Raw genomic sequence first — 17,310 nt, forward strand, 5'->3', positions numbered from 1 at the left:
GAGTCAATATCCTTCTTCCTCCAAGGCTTATATCTGTTCGATACACACTACTTTTAGACATTTGATGAGGCATAAAGAAAACTTTGCATGCGTGTCAGCGCGGTAAAAAAAAATGATAGCCGGTCTGCTTGAACCCACGTTCTGTGACCAGCCGACTCAAAATCACCACGCAACTTACATAAACATGAAAAGTATTCATTAACCCGCGCCCCGCTGGGGGGGGGGGGGCAGAATCTGCCCCTCCCGTTTTTCGCCAATAACTTCTAAACACGTTACGCCAGCGACGTCAAACCTTCAGTACCTTATCATACATCAATTTGACACGTTCCCTGAAAATTTGAGCGAAATCCGTCGGAAAATTTTTGAGAAATTGACGTTTTCGTGACGTCATGTTCGCCATTTTCGCCTCAAAAACGGCAAAATTTCAAACGCCGCTAACATCTTCATTTTCAAGGAATCAAGACGTAAAAAAAAGGTTATACGTGATTCTACTTTGTCTATCAAATGGCTATCTCGGTTTTTTGAAAATTTTGGATTTTGGCCAAAATTTTTCCAAAAAACTGACTTTTTGGAAAAAATATTTATAAAATCCAAAATTTTGAGTTTATCGAAAAAACCGGAATATATGTCAAAGACATGGTCTATGTGCACCTACATACCAATTTTTAGAAGAATCGGTTCAAAAATGGGAGTTATTCAAAATTTTATGACGTCACGACACACAATTTTTTTGAAAAATGATTTTTTTGGAAGTTCTAGACCTCGTACGGAAACAAAAATAGCACCATTCGATTCGCCGTGAAAAACTGCATCGGATAGACACCTTTTTAGGCCTTAACAACAACTTCAAAATTTGACCTCACTTGACCTGACCTTGACCTGACCTCGACCTGAAATTCATCCAGAGGTGGTCCATATCACTTATTGGGTGTGCCTATTGAATTCCATGAGTAAAATGACCATAAAACATGTGTCGCACATGCCCTTTTCTATATTTTGTTTTGGTGACCTGACCTGACCTGACCTGACCTGACCTTGACCTTGACCTTTGAATGACATTGTGTGCAACGGATATTGTCTTGGTAGTCTAAGAACACGTTTTGGGCAATCAGTCTCAGTCCATTCTTCGGCAACTACGGTGCAAGGCCGATACTGTAGAAACTTGCATTTTGTGCCCTTGACCTGACCTTGACCTGACCTCTGACCTACTTAAGCAAAAAATTTGGGCTCTTAAGATCCGCCTTGTTGAGAGCTTTCGATTGCCGTTTTCCCCGTCTTTCTACGACCATCGGTTCGGAAGTTAGACAGGGGGGGCAGAATCTGCCCCCCCCCCCAGCAGGGCGCGTATGGCTGAATAGCCCAGCGGGGCGCGGGTTAACCTGTAAGTATGTCAAGAAATTGTCTTAGTCACTCAAAACATAACAGTTTTAGAGGAGTTTAAATTTGTTCCAATTTATCTGCAACACCCCGTATATCTTTCGATGCGCACGGACGTCCTGAGCTCACTGATGCTTTTATTTTTGTTCTATCTTTACTAGGTAAAAGTTAGAAGCGAAAGACTTTTGACATGTTTTAGAGAAATGTTTGCACTTATATCCCCCCACTCACACACAGGCCACAACCCCCCTAAGTATTTACTTAGTCACCAAATTTTCACGGGGGCGTGATCTCCTATGGAACCACCTACCCTGTAACTTTGGCGTTTCTAAGTGCCATAGGAGCCAATCGCCAGGGAGGGAGGGGGAGGGGTCGTACCAACTCGCCAAATTTACAGGGTTATTGAAAAACCCTGTATAACCCCTCTCGCCGTCCGTGTTATTGAAAAGGCCCTCGCCTGGCGAGGGCCTTTTCGAGTGGCCTTTTATTTCTTTTTTTCGAGTGGCCTTTTTATTGTATTTTTTTAGTTAAAATACAATAATGCGCAAATTTACCATTGCTCGCCTACAACAATTTTGGTATAAAACCATGTTTTTTTTGTTTTTTTTGTTTGTTTGCTCACAGGGCATGCTGCACTGGAAGAGCGACAAGTGGTTCGGCATCCAGCGTCTCCAGGGAGTGAATCCGGTGCTGATCAAACTCTGCACCAAAATACCCGACAAGTAAGTACTAGACGGGGTGACGGCCGCGATCCTAACCAAAGGTCTGCAATGTGGATGATGAAAACAAAAACGGACCCGGGATCTCATCCCACCACCGAGACACCTTTTGCTGCGACTTGAGTGAGCCCTGCACGTGCGGAATGGCGAGACGGAGAGGACACTTCCTACTGAATTGTGCGAGACACCCTACTAACCGACGTCAAACCAAAGTTGAGCGCAATCGGCCCAGCCGTTCTTGAGATGTGGAAGCAACCCCTACACGTGCGCAGTAGCACTCCGACCGTGACATATGGAAATACATTGCCCGGTGGGTGCCTACCAACATGCCAAGTTTCAGCGTGATCGGCCCAGTAGTTAACCCGCGCGCCGTTGAGGTCTGGTAGGTTCCACGTCCTGTTGGGGGGGAGAGGGGGGGGGGCAAAAGGCCCCCGTCGTATGTCTCCGCAACCAATAGCCGGATCGGGAAAATTCAAACGGCATTCGGAAGAGCTCATCGAGATGCACAAGATAGGATGTTGATGACCTTGATATTTGACCTGTGACGTCACTTGGAGGTCAAACAAGGTCAAATCAATCCAATTTACAATGACGAGAAGTCGGTCATAAAAATGAGATCTAGGTTTCCAACACATGAGTGGTATAGCTGTCCAGCAGTATTTCCTTACAGTGGTCCCAGTCCAGCGGTATTCCCCAACAGTGGTTCCAGTCCCGCGGTATTCCCAAAAGTGGTATTACTATCCCGCGGTACTCTCTCAGCGTTTTATATCGCCATCCCACACGGTCTGTTTCAGTCTAAACGTGGACGACACCATGCTGCGGCCGTTCCTTGAGACACTCACCATCGAGGAGGCCATTCAGAGCCAGAAGCTTTTCCTGGTCGACCTCGGTATTGTAGAAGGCGTACCGCCGGCCCCAGGAACTCAGGTTAGTTGGGTCGACCTCGGTATTGTAGAAGGCGTACCGCCGGCCCCAGGAACTCAGGTTAGTTGCTAGGAAACTCACTCATCGACGGATCTTTGTGGACGTGTGTCCCGACACTTATGCTCCATACTTACCAATGGTCGTATCGAGCCCCGCGAGGCGGCGTTCGAAAGGTCTCTACAAGATCTTCCCAAAGCACTCTTAAGGTTTTAAGATTGAGGTCAACTTTCGGGTCAAGATCAGGTCAAAGTTCAAATTCTGGGGTTTTGCGTGATTAGGCTTACGGACAGCTGAATCGATAGCTGCTGCTCAAAACTCACCAAAATGACGCCAAAGGCCTAGTGAAGGTACACTCGGGGGCAGATTGATGTTCCACCACTCCCTACCCATCGGGCAATCCCATGGCTCAGCACTGGCTGCTGCCAGTGTTGCCTGCCCTCAGCACTGCTCAGCACTGCCTGCCCGTACCAGTGCTGCCAGTGCTGCCACTGGCAGCAGCCAGTGCTGAGCCATGGGAGCCCGATGGGTAGGGAGTGGTGGAACATCAATCTGCCCCCGAGTGTACCATGTGCGTACAGGGGTCATACTAAGTACGGGTCAAGGTAAGGTCAGGTCATGAAAGGTCACGGTTTTCACTTTCTGCTACATGGGCGTGCGACACATGTTTTATGGCTTATTTTTCACGCCGAATCCGATGGTACTGGTTATATATGACCCCAAGACACTGTGCTGCTGATAGGTGTGTTAATAAATGATAGGTAAAACCGAAAACTATATGCAAGTTGGTAATCGTGTAGCTGTATCTAAGTAGATGTCAGCACCCAGCAAAACAGAACGCTACATGAACATCAAAATGAATTGGTTTGTTTTCGTTCGTGAGAAATATGTACATTGGCGGATCCAGGGTCCAATCTTATAATATGCCGTACTATTATATTTACGGCAGTTGGTAAGATTCACAGTGATACCAGTGCTGACAAAGATTAATCTGAGTCAACGAAATGATTCTTTAGACCGTCAAATTACGCGATGAACTGAAATGCGTGAAAACCATTTTGCATTTGTAGCGGGGTTTCGCGGCGTCGCGGGGCTAACCGGGCAGTATCTTTCGGTAGTGAGATGAGAGCTCCGTCGGCGCGCTCCATGGAAGCCCTTCTCTGTATGCCAGCCCATCGCGAACTCGTTCCGACTCAGACTCTACCTCGGGGCGATCAATCATCGGAAACACATAGGCCAGGGTTAGGGAATGGGAGATAATGATAAATGTTAATCAATTACCCTCGATCATATTGGTATAGAAAATCAACTCTATTTAACAAAAAGTCCCACTCTCAAACAACAGCGCCCTTCCTAGCTTGAGGGTCATCTCCCACCAGATATATGCATCAATCATTCGTCCATTTATCCATCCCCTTACAACCATGTCATTCGTCCACTTATACCTCGTAATTTACCAGAGTTGACCATCTCCGGTCCCTCCCCTTTTTCCTATAACTTCCCCCGGTGGTGCTAGGGCGCGCGCAAAGTCGTTATCGAGTCATTGGCCTTAAATGTCATTTAACCGTTATCCCTTCATAACCACAATGTTCCGTACATCAGACAAACGCTTCATAATGCTCACGCTACACAATTAGAGATACGACCCACCACATATTTCGGCACTCGACCTTCGCGTTACGTGACTTATTGCGGTCCGTCCCATCACCATGTCGAACTACCTACACAAAAAAAAACATAAATGTCTTCGGCCAGCGGTTCCGAGACTACGGCTCACAGGGCACTGTGTAGTCCGGTTTCCGCGGGGGACTTATTTGAAATTTGAGACCGGGGCTGGGTAACTAAGGTCCGTCCGGGCTGCCTGCGTCGTCTCCGTATAGCCGCGGTTTTCGGGCCAGCCCCCGGCGACCGAAAGGGGTTAGTCGTTCGTCGGCTTTACACGAATCCATGACTATCAGTTTATGCCAAATTGCCTATAATAAAACGAAAACTAAGCGTACCACGGCCCGCAATGGGCTTATCTAAAATTTGAAACCGGGCTGGGTAACTAGGTCCGTCCGGGCTGCCTGCATCGTCTCCGTATAGCCACGGCTTTTGGAACAGCACCGGCGACCGAACGGGTAAGCCTCCGTTGGCTTCACACAATCCACGACTACCAGCGTTATAGGTGCCCGAAGCCCTATCTATCCGTTGCTGGTAGTTAAGCTGTCGTCACAGACCTAACCGAAATGACCGCTGCACGGCCGGAGTAAATCGACTGACAGCGGGGTGGCCAGTACCGACTTACCGCGATCACCCGACTCGCATGCTTTGGTATTTAATGTTCACCCCCGTCCTGCAGCATCACACGTTTCTTCGCGGGACATTACTTAACCGGCGGCATACGTCTCCTCGCTGGGACGCCTGGGGTCCTAACCATCTCCGAAACTACCTACGTCACTTATCGAATGTCATCCTGCGCTGATCACTCAATGGACCGATAGCGGACCTAACCTATCTTTTAAAACCGGGCGGGGTCACTAGGTCCCTCCGGGCTGCCTGCATCGTCTCCGTATAGCCACGGCTTTATGGGGCCCGCGCCGGCAACCGAACGGATTAGCCTTTGTCGGCTATGCACTCATCCTCAATAATCGATCCTCAACTCGCTCTCACCCTTTCTCTTCACTTCGCGACTTATTGCACGTATCCAGGGCTTACCCAAGCGAGGCCTACTATTTAAGTGGGGTCTACCCGAGCTGAGCTTCATTCAGGAAATCCGATTCCTCTACGTGTACAGTCTTCAATTCCATTTCACTCGCTTCTTATCTCCCTCCTAACCCATGGCCGCGTCGGTGGACTTTCCACGCACAGGGGCGTGACGTGCATCATCTATCTCCCCGGTTCCGTCCCTTGCAGTGTCCCCAGTGTCCATGTGGGGTAAAGTTACAAATATTTCGTGTGCGGCAAGGTCTATGTGTGCTCCTTATATTCGGACCGCTGGATAGGGTAGAGCGCCAGGAAATCCGCTGGCGAGGGCACTTGGGAGTCAACCGGAGAAGCTCCAGTATCGGTTGGGCTAGGGGTAGGGAGGTCCCGTATGTGTTGTGTATAATCGCTATCATTTGGACCGTGGGATAATTTGGGGAGGATGGAGTGCCAGGAAATCCACTGGCAAGGGCACTTAGGAGTCAACCGGAGAAGCTCCAGTATCGGTTAGGCTAGGGAGGTCCTGTATGTGTTGTGTGTAATCGCTATTGTTTGGACCGTGGGATAATTTGGGGAGGATGGAGTGCCAGGAAATCCACTGGCAAGGGCACTTAGGAGTCAACCGGAGAAGCTCCAGTATCGGTTAGGCTAGGGAGGTCCTGTGTGTATTGTGTGTAATCGCTATTGTTTGGACCGTGGGATAATTTGGGGAGGATGGAGTGCCAGGAAATCCACTGGCAAGGGCACTTAGGAGTCAACCGGAGAAGCTCCAGTATCGGCTAGGCTAGGGAGGTCCTGTGTGTGTTGTGTATAATCGCTATTGTTGGACCGTGGGATAATTTGGGGAGGATGGAGTGCCAGGAAATCCACTGGCAAGGGCACTTAGGAGTCAACCGGAGAAGCTCCAGTATCGGCTAGGCTAGGGAGGTCCTGTGGGTGTTGTGTGTAATCGCTATTGTTTGGACCGTGGGATAATTTGGGGAGGATGGAGTGCCAGGAAATCCACTGGCAAGGGCACTTAGGAGTCAACCGGAGAAGCTCCAGTATCGGCTAGGCTAGGGAGGCCCTGCATGTGTTGTGTATAATCGCTTTGTGCACTGTGTAAACTCAACAGATAAAGAGAACTGATCGTTGTAAATTACTCTGGCCGGACACCTTGGAAACGACCTCTTTCCTGACTGTGGGTTAGCATATGGCCTTTTATGCTCCATCCTCCGATCCCTGCCCCTTCAGCACTACTCACACTCGTATTTCAATATTTACAAGTCCCATTTATTTACATACTCCGACGCAACACCTTAAATTCCCTTACAAGTCAAATTTAAAGGAAACATTCTGGGCCCAGGCCGCCCATCAACTGAGCCCCACAAGCCGCGCGGTGCGGTACACAGTCGCCCGTCCCTTTCCCGACTCCCCACGGTGCATAATCCCCTCCGTCCGCTTAAATCACAACGGGGCGCCAGACGACTGAAGAGGGCCCACGTCGGCACGCGTGTCGCACTACGCGCACAGTTACATAATTGATCGAAATCGAATTGTGAAATTAAGCTACCTAGACTGAAAGTCCCAAGAATAAATTTAAATACCTAAGCTGAATGGCCTAAAATATTGCGGACGACACCTAAAAGGGGAATATAATGTGGCTCACATAGCAGTAACGAAAGGGGGGGGGGGGGGTTACTTGGAGGATTTAGGGACTAGGTGCGCACCCGTGTTCACCGCGTGACCTTACTTGAGATGGAGTCGCTGACATGATGGTCGTGACCGTCCAGCGCCCGGCCAGGCGGCCGGAGCCGCCGCCGGCGCCGTGATGCCTGCCGCTGGTCTCTCGTGGGCTGTCCACGGTGTCAGATGTGAGCCGAGAGCGAAGAGCGGCGTGGGATCCGTCGTCCGAGAGAGAGCCAGAGAGCGCGGAATGCGTCGTCCGAGAGCTTTTCAGTTCCGTTTCATCAACTTATACTTCTGATGACGTCATACTTCAGAGGGCCGGGCAGCATCACCTTGTCCAATCTCCGTCCTCCATTCTCAGAAGCTGCACTCGGCTCCGCCCTCGAAAGTTCGTGATTTGCTGACAAAGTTCGGTTCCCCTCCGGCCATGGCAGTCGCACCCTTTCACGCAGCGACCGGGTGGAATTCGCCGCCGGCGCTCACGGCGCCTGAGGCGCCAGGTGGCGGGCCTGGCCCTCTGCTCCCCTTGTTTTGAAGTCAGGTCCGGCCAGATGTCCTATATTTTGTCGTTGGCGACCGAGTTCCATTTCATCCTGTTTTCGTACAACCCGGGTCGGTCTCCGCTCCCCTTTCTTGTTTTGGTTCAAATCAGGGCCGGTCTGCACTCCCCTCTCCTTGTTCTCTGGCGGGGTGCCGAGCGTGGGACAGAGTCTTGTTTTCCAAAGGCTAAACTGATTAATGGCTCGAGGCTGGCAGAATGGCGCGTTTCGGTATGCTATTTGTTGGCTTCAGATCCGGGTTCTCATGAAGTGGGGTGGTCATCTATAGAGGACCCCTGTTTGTCAGAGCCTACTGCGCCGTCTGTGTGGACGCCAGCTGGGACGGAGAGAGGGTATCACAGCCGATTTAGCCGGCTGACCGTGTCTGTGCGGCGCTCGCAGATGGCCGTGTTTCAGCTTGTGGCACAGCTTGCAGTTCAGCATGAAAGATCTTTCATCTATGAAAAAAATGTAACGCATCTGCGTTACACATTTGATAGTCGTTTTCTGCAGCTGAACTTCAGCCAGTGCTGCCATATCCATTCCACGGCGTTTATAAGATTGAGCCCAGGTGGGGGGGGGGAGGGGTGCATTTGAGGCAAATGCCCCCCCCCCCCCACAGCGCCCGAAGTCGACATGAATTTGAGTTTTTTTTTTAGATAAAACAAAAACCAAACTTTTATAAGGAAAAGTTTGTTATAAGCTGCACAGCAGTGCGCAATAAATCAAAATCCAATGAGTTTTTGGAATTAAGTGAATTTTTTGTAGGGTATAGGTACCCCCGCAGCATCCAAGACCGCCTTTCTTTCGATAAAAGAGACTTTACAAACCAGTAATAGTGCACACGTTTCCAAAACAGTGCAATCAATTTAGAAGATAGTGTGTTGAATTTCAGTGGATTGTAGGTAAATTTCGCCATAGTGCACGGTTTTGTCATGTGGTGTGCTATTCGACGTCCCGCAAAGCAATTTAGGCGATGTTCAAGTGAATTCGCTGTTAGATTGGGAAAATATTTTTGAAAGTCCCCTATCTGTGTGTCAAGAGTACCGTGAAACTTTGTCACAGAGCTGCTCAAATGTAACTTCACCCCTCAGGAATTAACTTATCTTTAGTCTCGCTCTAAGAACTCGTTGACACGGTCACGTGGCGGTCACGTGGCATTCGGGGCTTCTGAATCGGCTGCATAACTTCGTTCCTGGCTCAAAAAGATCAGGAGTGTTACATAATGTTTGTTATCGCCTTTCAACACTAATTCGATTGAATAAAGCCGAAAAATATTACGCCGAACTTGAAAGCGCCCAACGAATAATGCGCACTACACTTTTTATGGCCAAATATAGAAATAGTGCACACAGTTCAGTAATAGCGCTACCGATTTCGACAATTCAGCTTAGTGTACTGTTAAATCGGCCGAGTGCATGTCATTCAGTAATAGTGCACTTGTTTCCAAAACAGAGCAATCAGCTTAGAACATAGTGCGTTCAAATGCAGCAGACGTATGTCAATTGCGCCATAGTGCACGGTTTTGTCATGTGGTTTGCTATTCGGTGTCCTGCAAAGCAATTTATTAGATGCAAAAATATAGCATGCATGTTTATTGTCTATGCATAACCAAATAAGTGAGTGCAAACAACAGCTTCAACGCATACAACCACATCCAAGCTGTTGTCTCCACCTAAATGCACTGCGTGGTGATCCGAAGTACCCCGCTGCTTTTACCAGGGGACATTGAAGCGGTTGTGTGTCGATGTTTCAGCTGTGCGCGCCGATGGGGCTCTTTTACCTGAACAAGAACAGCGAGCTGCTGCCGGTGGCTATCCAGCTGTTCCAGCATAAAGGCGGCGACAACCTGGTGAGGCCACCTGTCAGGAGCCCACACCTGACCACACCGATCTGGCACGCTTCAAAACATCACCAACGAATTAGTCATATACATATTGTGTCAGGGGCTCAGGCACGCTTATGCTACAAAACTGTGATATCTTTGTTCTAATTGTGCAGTTTGTGAAACCGATTCAAAATTGACTCGCTGCTACTAAAGTAGCCGCGCGGGGCCCCACACTATGAATAAGCACAAATAATTGCGTAAATTTAGGCATAAAACAACTTTTGCTAACCATCAACATGGTAGAAGACTGGTAAGTAACTCGACATGATGCAAATCTAGGGTTATAATTACGCTCGTTCTAGAGAATTTCATGTAAGTACTAAAAAATGATGCCAGTAAAAAAAGGATACCTACAGCCGTCCTGATCGACTGCCAGACCTTATTGAGACCCCTCTCAGAAATATCCCTCGGGATATCTTCTCGCTGATCGCGATGCAGCGCGGCCCAAACAGAGCGGTTCAGCTACACAGTCGACTGACCTACGACAACAACGAGCTACAATATACATACATGCAATTTTTCGCCTACTATAAAATATACACCGCGAACGACCCACCAAACCTCCAACCGGCAGGTGTTCCTGCCGAGCGACCCGCCGAACTTGTGGCTGCTGGCCAAGATGTTCTTCAATAACGCCGAGGTGCAGCACCACGAGTCGCTGACGCACCTGGGCTTCACGCACTTGATGATGGAGGGCGTGGTCATCTGCTCGCACCGCCACCTCTCCGTGTCGCACCCACTCTTCAGGCTGATGGCGCCACACTTTTTGTTCCTCATTTCCATCAACGTGGTGGCGCTGCAGGACCTGATCGCTCCTGGAAAGTGGGTAGATCGCGTGATGACGGTGCGCGCTTCTGGCCTGCAGGAGATCGTCAAACGAGGGTGAGTCGCTGCCGCGGGCAGGCTCGATGGCAAACGAGGCAGGGTCCGAATGGCAGGCTTTGCAGAGCGAGCGCCCTCAGATGGTGTGTAGATGTGCACATGGATAAAATCACCCTCTAGGTGATCTGTTTTGTAATGATCATAGCGCCGATAACGTTTCTCGATGCTTGATGGTACGCTCTCGTCACACGTGTAGCTACCGCATGGATATCTTAGCCACTGATGTGAGTGAGACACGGGGTTGGATGGGCGGGCAGCTGCTGACGGCTGACGGGTGTCGTCCAGTCTGCAGGACTGGAGGCTGGACAGGGACGGCGTCATACCGCGTCAGGTAGCGGCCAGAGGCGTGGCCGACCCCTCGGTGCTGCCCTACTATCCGTATCGGGACGACGCCTGCGCTCTCTACTCTATCATCGAGCGCTACGTGCGGGCTGTGCTGGAGGCTGCCTACAGCCAGCCCGGAAGCCTGCAGGCTGACCACGAGCTGCAGCAGTGGCGCAAAGAGCTGACGATGGCGCGCCAGCACGGCGGCGTGGGCATGTGTGGAGTCGCCGGCGACAGCGAGCAAGGTAATCTCACTGTCCCCGGCTGGTGGTGAGACGAGCGGGGTGGGCTCACTGTCCCCGGCTGGTGGTAAGACGAGCAGGGTAATCTCACTGTCCCCGACTGGTGGTAAGACGAGCGGGGTGGGCTCACTGTCCCCGGCTGGTGGTGAGACGAGCGGGGTGGGCTCACTGTCCCCGACTGGTGGTAAGACGCGCGGGGTGGGCTCACTGTCCCCGGCTGGTGGTAAGACGAGCGGGGTGGGCTCACTGTGTGCCGGTGACCGGCAGAGCCCTCTCTTCCCGCCAGGGTTCACCAGCGTCGACCAGGTGGTGGAAGTGGTCACCGCGCTGGTCTCCATATGCAGCCAGGGCCACGCCGCTGCCAACTTTGGCCAGTTCGATGAGTACGGCTTCGTGCCCAACTACCCGCCTGTGCTGTACGGTCCCGTTCCGAGCAGCAAGGACGCCGTGCCCAGCGACAGAGACCTCCTCAACTATCTGCCAGGCCGCTTCGCCACGCGCGAGATCATGGTCATCACGAAGCTGCTTAGCTTCCGCGGCACCCGCGCGCTGGGCGACTTCGAGGTGCGCTACATCTACGACCCGGTGGGCTCGGCCGCCGCCGACCGGCTGCGCGGCGAACTCCGCGAGCTGGCGCGCCAAATCGACCGGCGCAACGCCACCGCCCAGTTCCCGTACAAGTGGCAGAGCCCCTCAGTGGTGCCTAACGCCATCAGCGTGTAAAAGTGGCCGCCAGACGGCCCCCACCCCTGGGCCGTCGAGAGGCGCGGGCCGCCGCCACACACCGCTGTGAATTGTGTCGTTCCGTCGCGATTGCCACTGTTGGATTAACCGGCTCGAGCGCGGGCGCGCGACAGACTCGTGCGCGCAGCACTGGGGCAAAGTGACTGCGTGACTGCGTCTTGTTTACCACAGAGCGAAATAAAGTTGCTAGCATAAAAAAATCAGCGTGTAAAAGCCGCGCAGCGAAGCAGGTGCCTAGCGCCCTGCACGCAAAAGGGCTCATAGCTAGAATGCTATGCAGCACGGTGCCTTTCTAAATGCCTTAAACTCTCGCTTGTTAGAGCATCAAGTTGAACGCCATTGACTGAGGGGAACGCTATTTCGACTTTTAGTATGACAAATGATACATATTTTGAAGAAAAAAATCGCAGATAAGTCCATTCGAAAGCTCTTCGAAACTGTTTCGCAAAAGGGTTAGATTTGACCCGAGATCAACGGTTTGGTCTTCAGGGGCAAAACCGTCAAAACTATCGTTTTTGTTGACAATGTTGTATTGCAATGATCTTTTTCCATACTGCACTTGTGCGACACTGATGTACCTAATTGTAGTTGTCTAATCTAGATCAAGCTTCCTGTAGTGAAAATACGCTATTACCTATAGGAAGAAGTGGCTAACCAATTATATACCAATAGAAAGAAAATATCTTGTATCTTCTGCTTATCTGAGGCCTTTTGGACCAAAATACATGCCTAGGTAGATTGCAATTTTATCTATTACTCCAAACTAAAAAAAAAAAACTACTCGAAAACCACCATGAAAACGACTACAATCGAGTATGTAGAAATGACTTTCTACAATCAATGTAGAAAGTCAATCGAGCGAAATTTTTAAGTTTACTTGGTAGGCATGTACTATGTATGTATGTTGTCGATTCCACCCAACCAGGTATTTTGGTGCAAGAGGCTTCTGCTATGCGTATGTATTATGTATCGATCGGACAATACACAATTAAAATACTATAACGCATTTTCGGATCTCGACTAGTGAAAGCACCAGGGTGGACAAACCCTAGACGTGAAAAGTGTGATACCAAGTATCCTATATGCCTTTTCTAGCGAGTTCGCCTGTTGTGCCGTTACCGTAATCGTTTCCAATGCAAAGCTCAAAGATTACTCTATTGCCTTTATCCTTTCAACAAGAGCTCTTTTATCTCCGTTACAGCCTCACCGGTTTTCTCCTCTATGAATGCTTTGAGCTTTACCATGTAACCGAAACCACAGCACTTTTTTATTTATTTATTTTATTTATTTATTCAAGTGATCACCAACAGGGCGGACCCCCACTGACAGGCGAAGTCAAACTAACACTATACATGATAAACAATGACATACGGGCAAACAATGCAGAGTAAACAGTAGGTAAATATTACGATAAATATAGCTAAAAATATAATGCACAAAAAATATGTGGGTTAAGATGAATCTAAAAAAAAAACGAGCTTGTAAAAAGACTTTAAAAAGATGATATATACTTCAAAACATGCGATTTAAAAGTCCCAGTGGCATCGGTAAAAAATCTGTCCCTGGAACACTGCATAAAAACGAATTGACTATAGTTCGTTTTTTTTTTTTCAAAAGGACGCTGGCTCCAAGTATGTTTTTCGAACAAGCACGTGTTTTTGCGAGCAAAACGAGCAAAAACTGAACCTGAGAAACTCGAACGTCGCCTTATTTTAACATGTGAATTATTCCCGATAAATTCCATGCCTGCGTTTTGGAACTAGACATGAGAACAGTGGTGACGTCATGCTGTGGAACTTGCACTGCAATGCAATGCATAACTATCATGGAAAGAACCGCTTACTCGATTCGGGTCTCGGTAAGAGCAAAAAACGAAGTTTTCCCAAAATTCGTTGGTAATGAATGCTTTCGTATGGACATTGGGTGCCAGCTGCCACCAGTGACGTCATCATAGTATGCTCATTTTTGAAGTCACAATTTCCATGCATTTACCGAGCACAATTTGAAATCGATGATTTTTTCGGCAGGGAATTCTTAGCCAGACGCTGAAGTTGGCAAAACTCACGTGAGAGGTTCGATAATGAACTTTGAGCCAGCGTCCTTTTGAAAAAAAAAAACGAACATAGACATGGTACCCTGTTGAATAAACCCCGCTTCACGGTGTTGACACGTGCACGGGGCTCATAAAACAGTTTCTGTGTGCGGGTCGACCGAGTGGGTATGTGCAGTGCAAAGCTGTTTAATATGTGGCAGCAGTCGTGTCTCCCATGAAACACGTTTCTGATGAAAATCAGATCATGCTGAATTCGACGTGAAGCCAATGACTGTATCCGGAAGTGATTTAGTAAAGCACTGTAATCCAGAGAAATGGAATGTCCGGAGTGCGTGTTTGATAAAAGCCATATTAGAAATTTGTGTTGCACTCGGTCGACCCGCACTGTGTGGGTGTCAGCCGCACCCGCCCATATCACACTGCCATATTCTAAAATCGAGCGTACACTGGAGAAGTAAGCACACAAAAGTGCCTTGCGATGAAATTTGCTTCCCTTCTCACCTGTTTGAAAGGATCGAAACAACAGGCCCAGGCTTCGGTTTGCTCTGCTAACAATGCTGTTCACATGAGCAGCAAATGTAAGCTTGGTGTCTAAAATGATACCCAGGACACGTATCTCTCCAACATGCTCGAGTTTAGTGGCGTTGATAAAATACTCTGTCCGGACGGGTGCGCGCCTGAGGGTGATCGTGAACGATTTGCATTTGCTGGGGTTTAGGGTGAGTCCCCATCTGACGGACCAGGCCGCCAGACGACCAAGGTCCTGCTGGAGCAGTAGTCCGTCAGATGGCGAGACAATTTGTCGAAAAATTTTGACGTCGTCGGCGTATTCGGAGGTGAGGTCACTTGTCGTGACCTGGTGACCTGACCTAAGGCGACCTGGGTCTGAAATTTTCACAACATGTGCGGAAAAGATGCACGAACAGGTGTGCCAAAAACGGCGCGATCCGCGGCGCTGCTTTTGAGACATCTGCGAAAAACCGCAGGGAGGGGGGTGTTCAAACACCCCCGGCCCGGCGCGGGTTAAAGAATTTAAAAATAACAGCACCACGGATAGGGAGTGGACGGGCACACGACCACAGGGGCGGATCCAGGAAAACTCCAAGGGGAGGGTCATGAATCGAAGTGGTGCCCCTACCTATACCCAAAATTAAAAACTCAACGGATTTCGTCCACTTCATTTTGGTGGTGCCCCCATTTTCAGTTTTTTTTTTCTTTTCATTTTTTATTTTTAGTCAGTATCTTAATTCTTACCCACAACTACATTTACCAATTGTAAGCAAATATATATGAATGTGCTATGTGTATATATGTTGTGGACGCTGAGTAGTGAGTACTTACCAAGAACGTTATCAGGTAAGCGAATCGTTGTCAGTCCGACGAACTTGACCCTGGCGTCTAAAGGGTCTGTCCTTGACACTTCAGGCTTGTCAGGGGCACCAAAGTCCTTCCAGGGACACCACAAACCTGTCAGGGGCACCTACGGCCTTGTATGGGCGCCACAGGCCCGCCAGGGGCACCACAGGCCTGCCAGGAAGCAGGGGCAACACAGGTCTAGCAAGTATATGTTGCAGGCACTTTAGAAAATCAGTCATTTTGTAAAATGCCTAGGCATTTTACAAAAAGACGGCTGTTTGAAAAATGACTGAACGCAACCAGGCTTTTTTCAAAATGGCTAGCCATTTTACAAAATGACTAGGCATTTTGCAAAATGCCTGACCAGCATGGAACGTAGATCCCACTACAGATACTATGGCCAACAGTTTTTGGACGTCTTCCTATACCCTATAGGTACGTGTTCAGCCTGTAGCTGATCGATTTGAAGCTCTGTGATGACGACAATGCTGAGTAACGACCAGCTTGAGTTGCAGACTCGGCTGTAGCATAAAGCATTGTTTAGTTAACGCTGTAAAAACTCCCAAGTACACATCAACGCCGTTCATGTTCTGCCTAAAACTAGACCTAACAAAACCAGCCGGAGACCGGCCCTAGTCAATAGGCAGGCCCGGTTGATGTACAATTACATGTAAACGAATGACTGTAGTCTTTGTTTGATTGTGTCTTTGTTTGACAGCTTTGACTACCTACTTGCATGGTCCCAGTTAAAAATATCAAGCTCCACATCGGGAGAATCATCAGGTCGCTTGGCGTAGGACGACAGCGTTGGTTTCAGAAGACACTAAAGGCGGCCGCACACTAGGCCATTCGGCGGGCGACATTCCGCAAAAACGCAATTCCGTGGCGACATTACGCTTTCGTGGACGCCGAATCAGCTGCCGAAACGACAAAATTATCAGCCGACCACTGCCAGCTAGCTGTCCGCGAGTAGAGTGCGCATGCGCGCGAACAGCCGCGGAGTTGCGGAAAAAGCTGGACCGGTTCAGCTTTTTCCGCGGCGACGCCGCGGACACCCGAAATTGTGGAACTTGAAACTCACCAACCATTGATGGAGCAGCCGAGAAATAGACTTCACTTGATAAAAAATCGTAGCGGCACTTCTTTCCCCATATTAAATGGTTTTTATACACTTCATTGGCTATTCCAATAATGGGTTACTATGTGCCTCTCCACAATTGTCTTTAGGTTACTTGCATTTGTCGACAAACACGGTTGTTTACATTAATCACGAGCTTTATTTTTTGCAACTTCCTCCAGAAATTATGTCAAATTAATAGATATTCAAAACTTTATTGTACAGAAATATAGCATAATCGCATTAAACTAGATGCCGGCAGCGCTCGTGCGTTGCCTTGGGCCAGAATTGGAGGAATGGAACTGAGTATGGACTGCAAAACCAACTGAAACATCCATGAAATGCTTGAAAGCACGTGAGATTCGTGTGGAGATCTACCTACAGTAAGATATGAATTAACTGCACGTGCATAGTTCATGTCCCAGGCACCACAGTGCAGGCATTTTCATAACATCCTGTAGCGTGTGTCTATGTAGTTCTATCAGTGTACCGACTTTTGTGTCGCTAGCTCGACGTTTCCCGGGATCAGAGGATCCATCGTCAAAACCGTTATCCGCCCCCCGCACGCGCAGCTTGCACCCCTCGGATATTATCTCGCCGGAATGTCGTGATAAATGTATTCTTCTTATGACCTGCAAGTTTTGAACCAGTTAGAGCTGCCGTTTACCCTGCAGGCGTGGCAACGTACGAAGGGGTGCAATCGGCTTGCACGTGCATAGCTCATGCACCACAGAGTTTAGCTCAACCAAATGTGCATTATTTTGGAGGCCTTGCCTGGGACTACCATTGAACCGA

At 49.1% G+C, this 17,310-nt stretch overlaps 1 protein-coding gene across 1 annotated transcript; it reads left to right on the plus strand.

The window, feature by feature from the left end:
- Window positions 1–1,991: 1,991 nt before the first annotated feature.
- LOC122376813 (polyunsaturated fatty acid lipoxygenase ALOX15B-like) lies at window positions 1,992–12,189 on the plus strand. Its single transcript, XM_043356778.1, has 6 exons — window positions 1,992–2,099; window positions 2,891–3,023; window positions 9,666–9,761; window positions 10,372–10,679; window positions 10,965–11,248; window positions 11,532–12,189. The coding sequence occupies exons 1-6, from the start codon at window positions 2,005–2,007 to the stop codon at window positions 11,966–11,968; spliced, it is 1,353 nt and encodes a 450-aa protein (XP_043212713.1). The 5' UTR covers window positions 1,992–2,004; the 3' UTR covers window positions 11,969–12,189.
- Window positions 12,190–17,310: the final 5,121 nt, after the last annotated feature.

The sequence above is a fragment of the Amphibalanus amphitrite genome, unplaced genomic scaffold (genome assembly GCF_019059575.1).
Source record: "Amphibalanus amphitrite isolate SeventyFive unplaced genomic scaffold, NRLGWU_Aamphi_draft 002324F_arrow, whole genome shotgun sequence".
Lineage (NCBI taxonomy): Eukaryota > Metazoa > Arthropoda > Thecostraca > Balanomorpha > Balanidae > Amphibalanus > Amphibalanus amphitrite.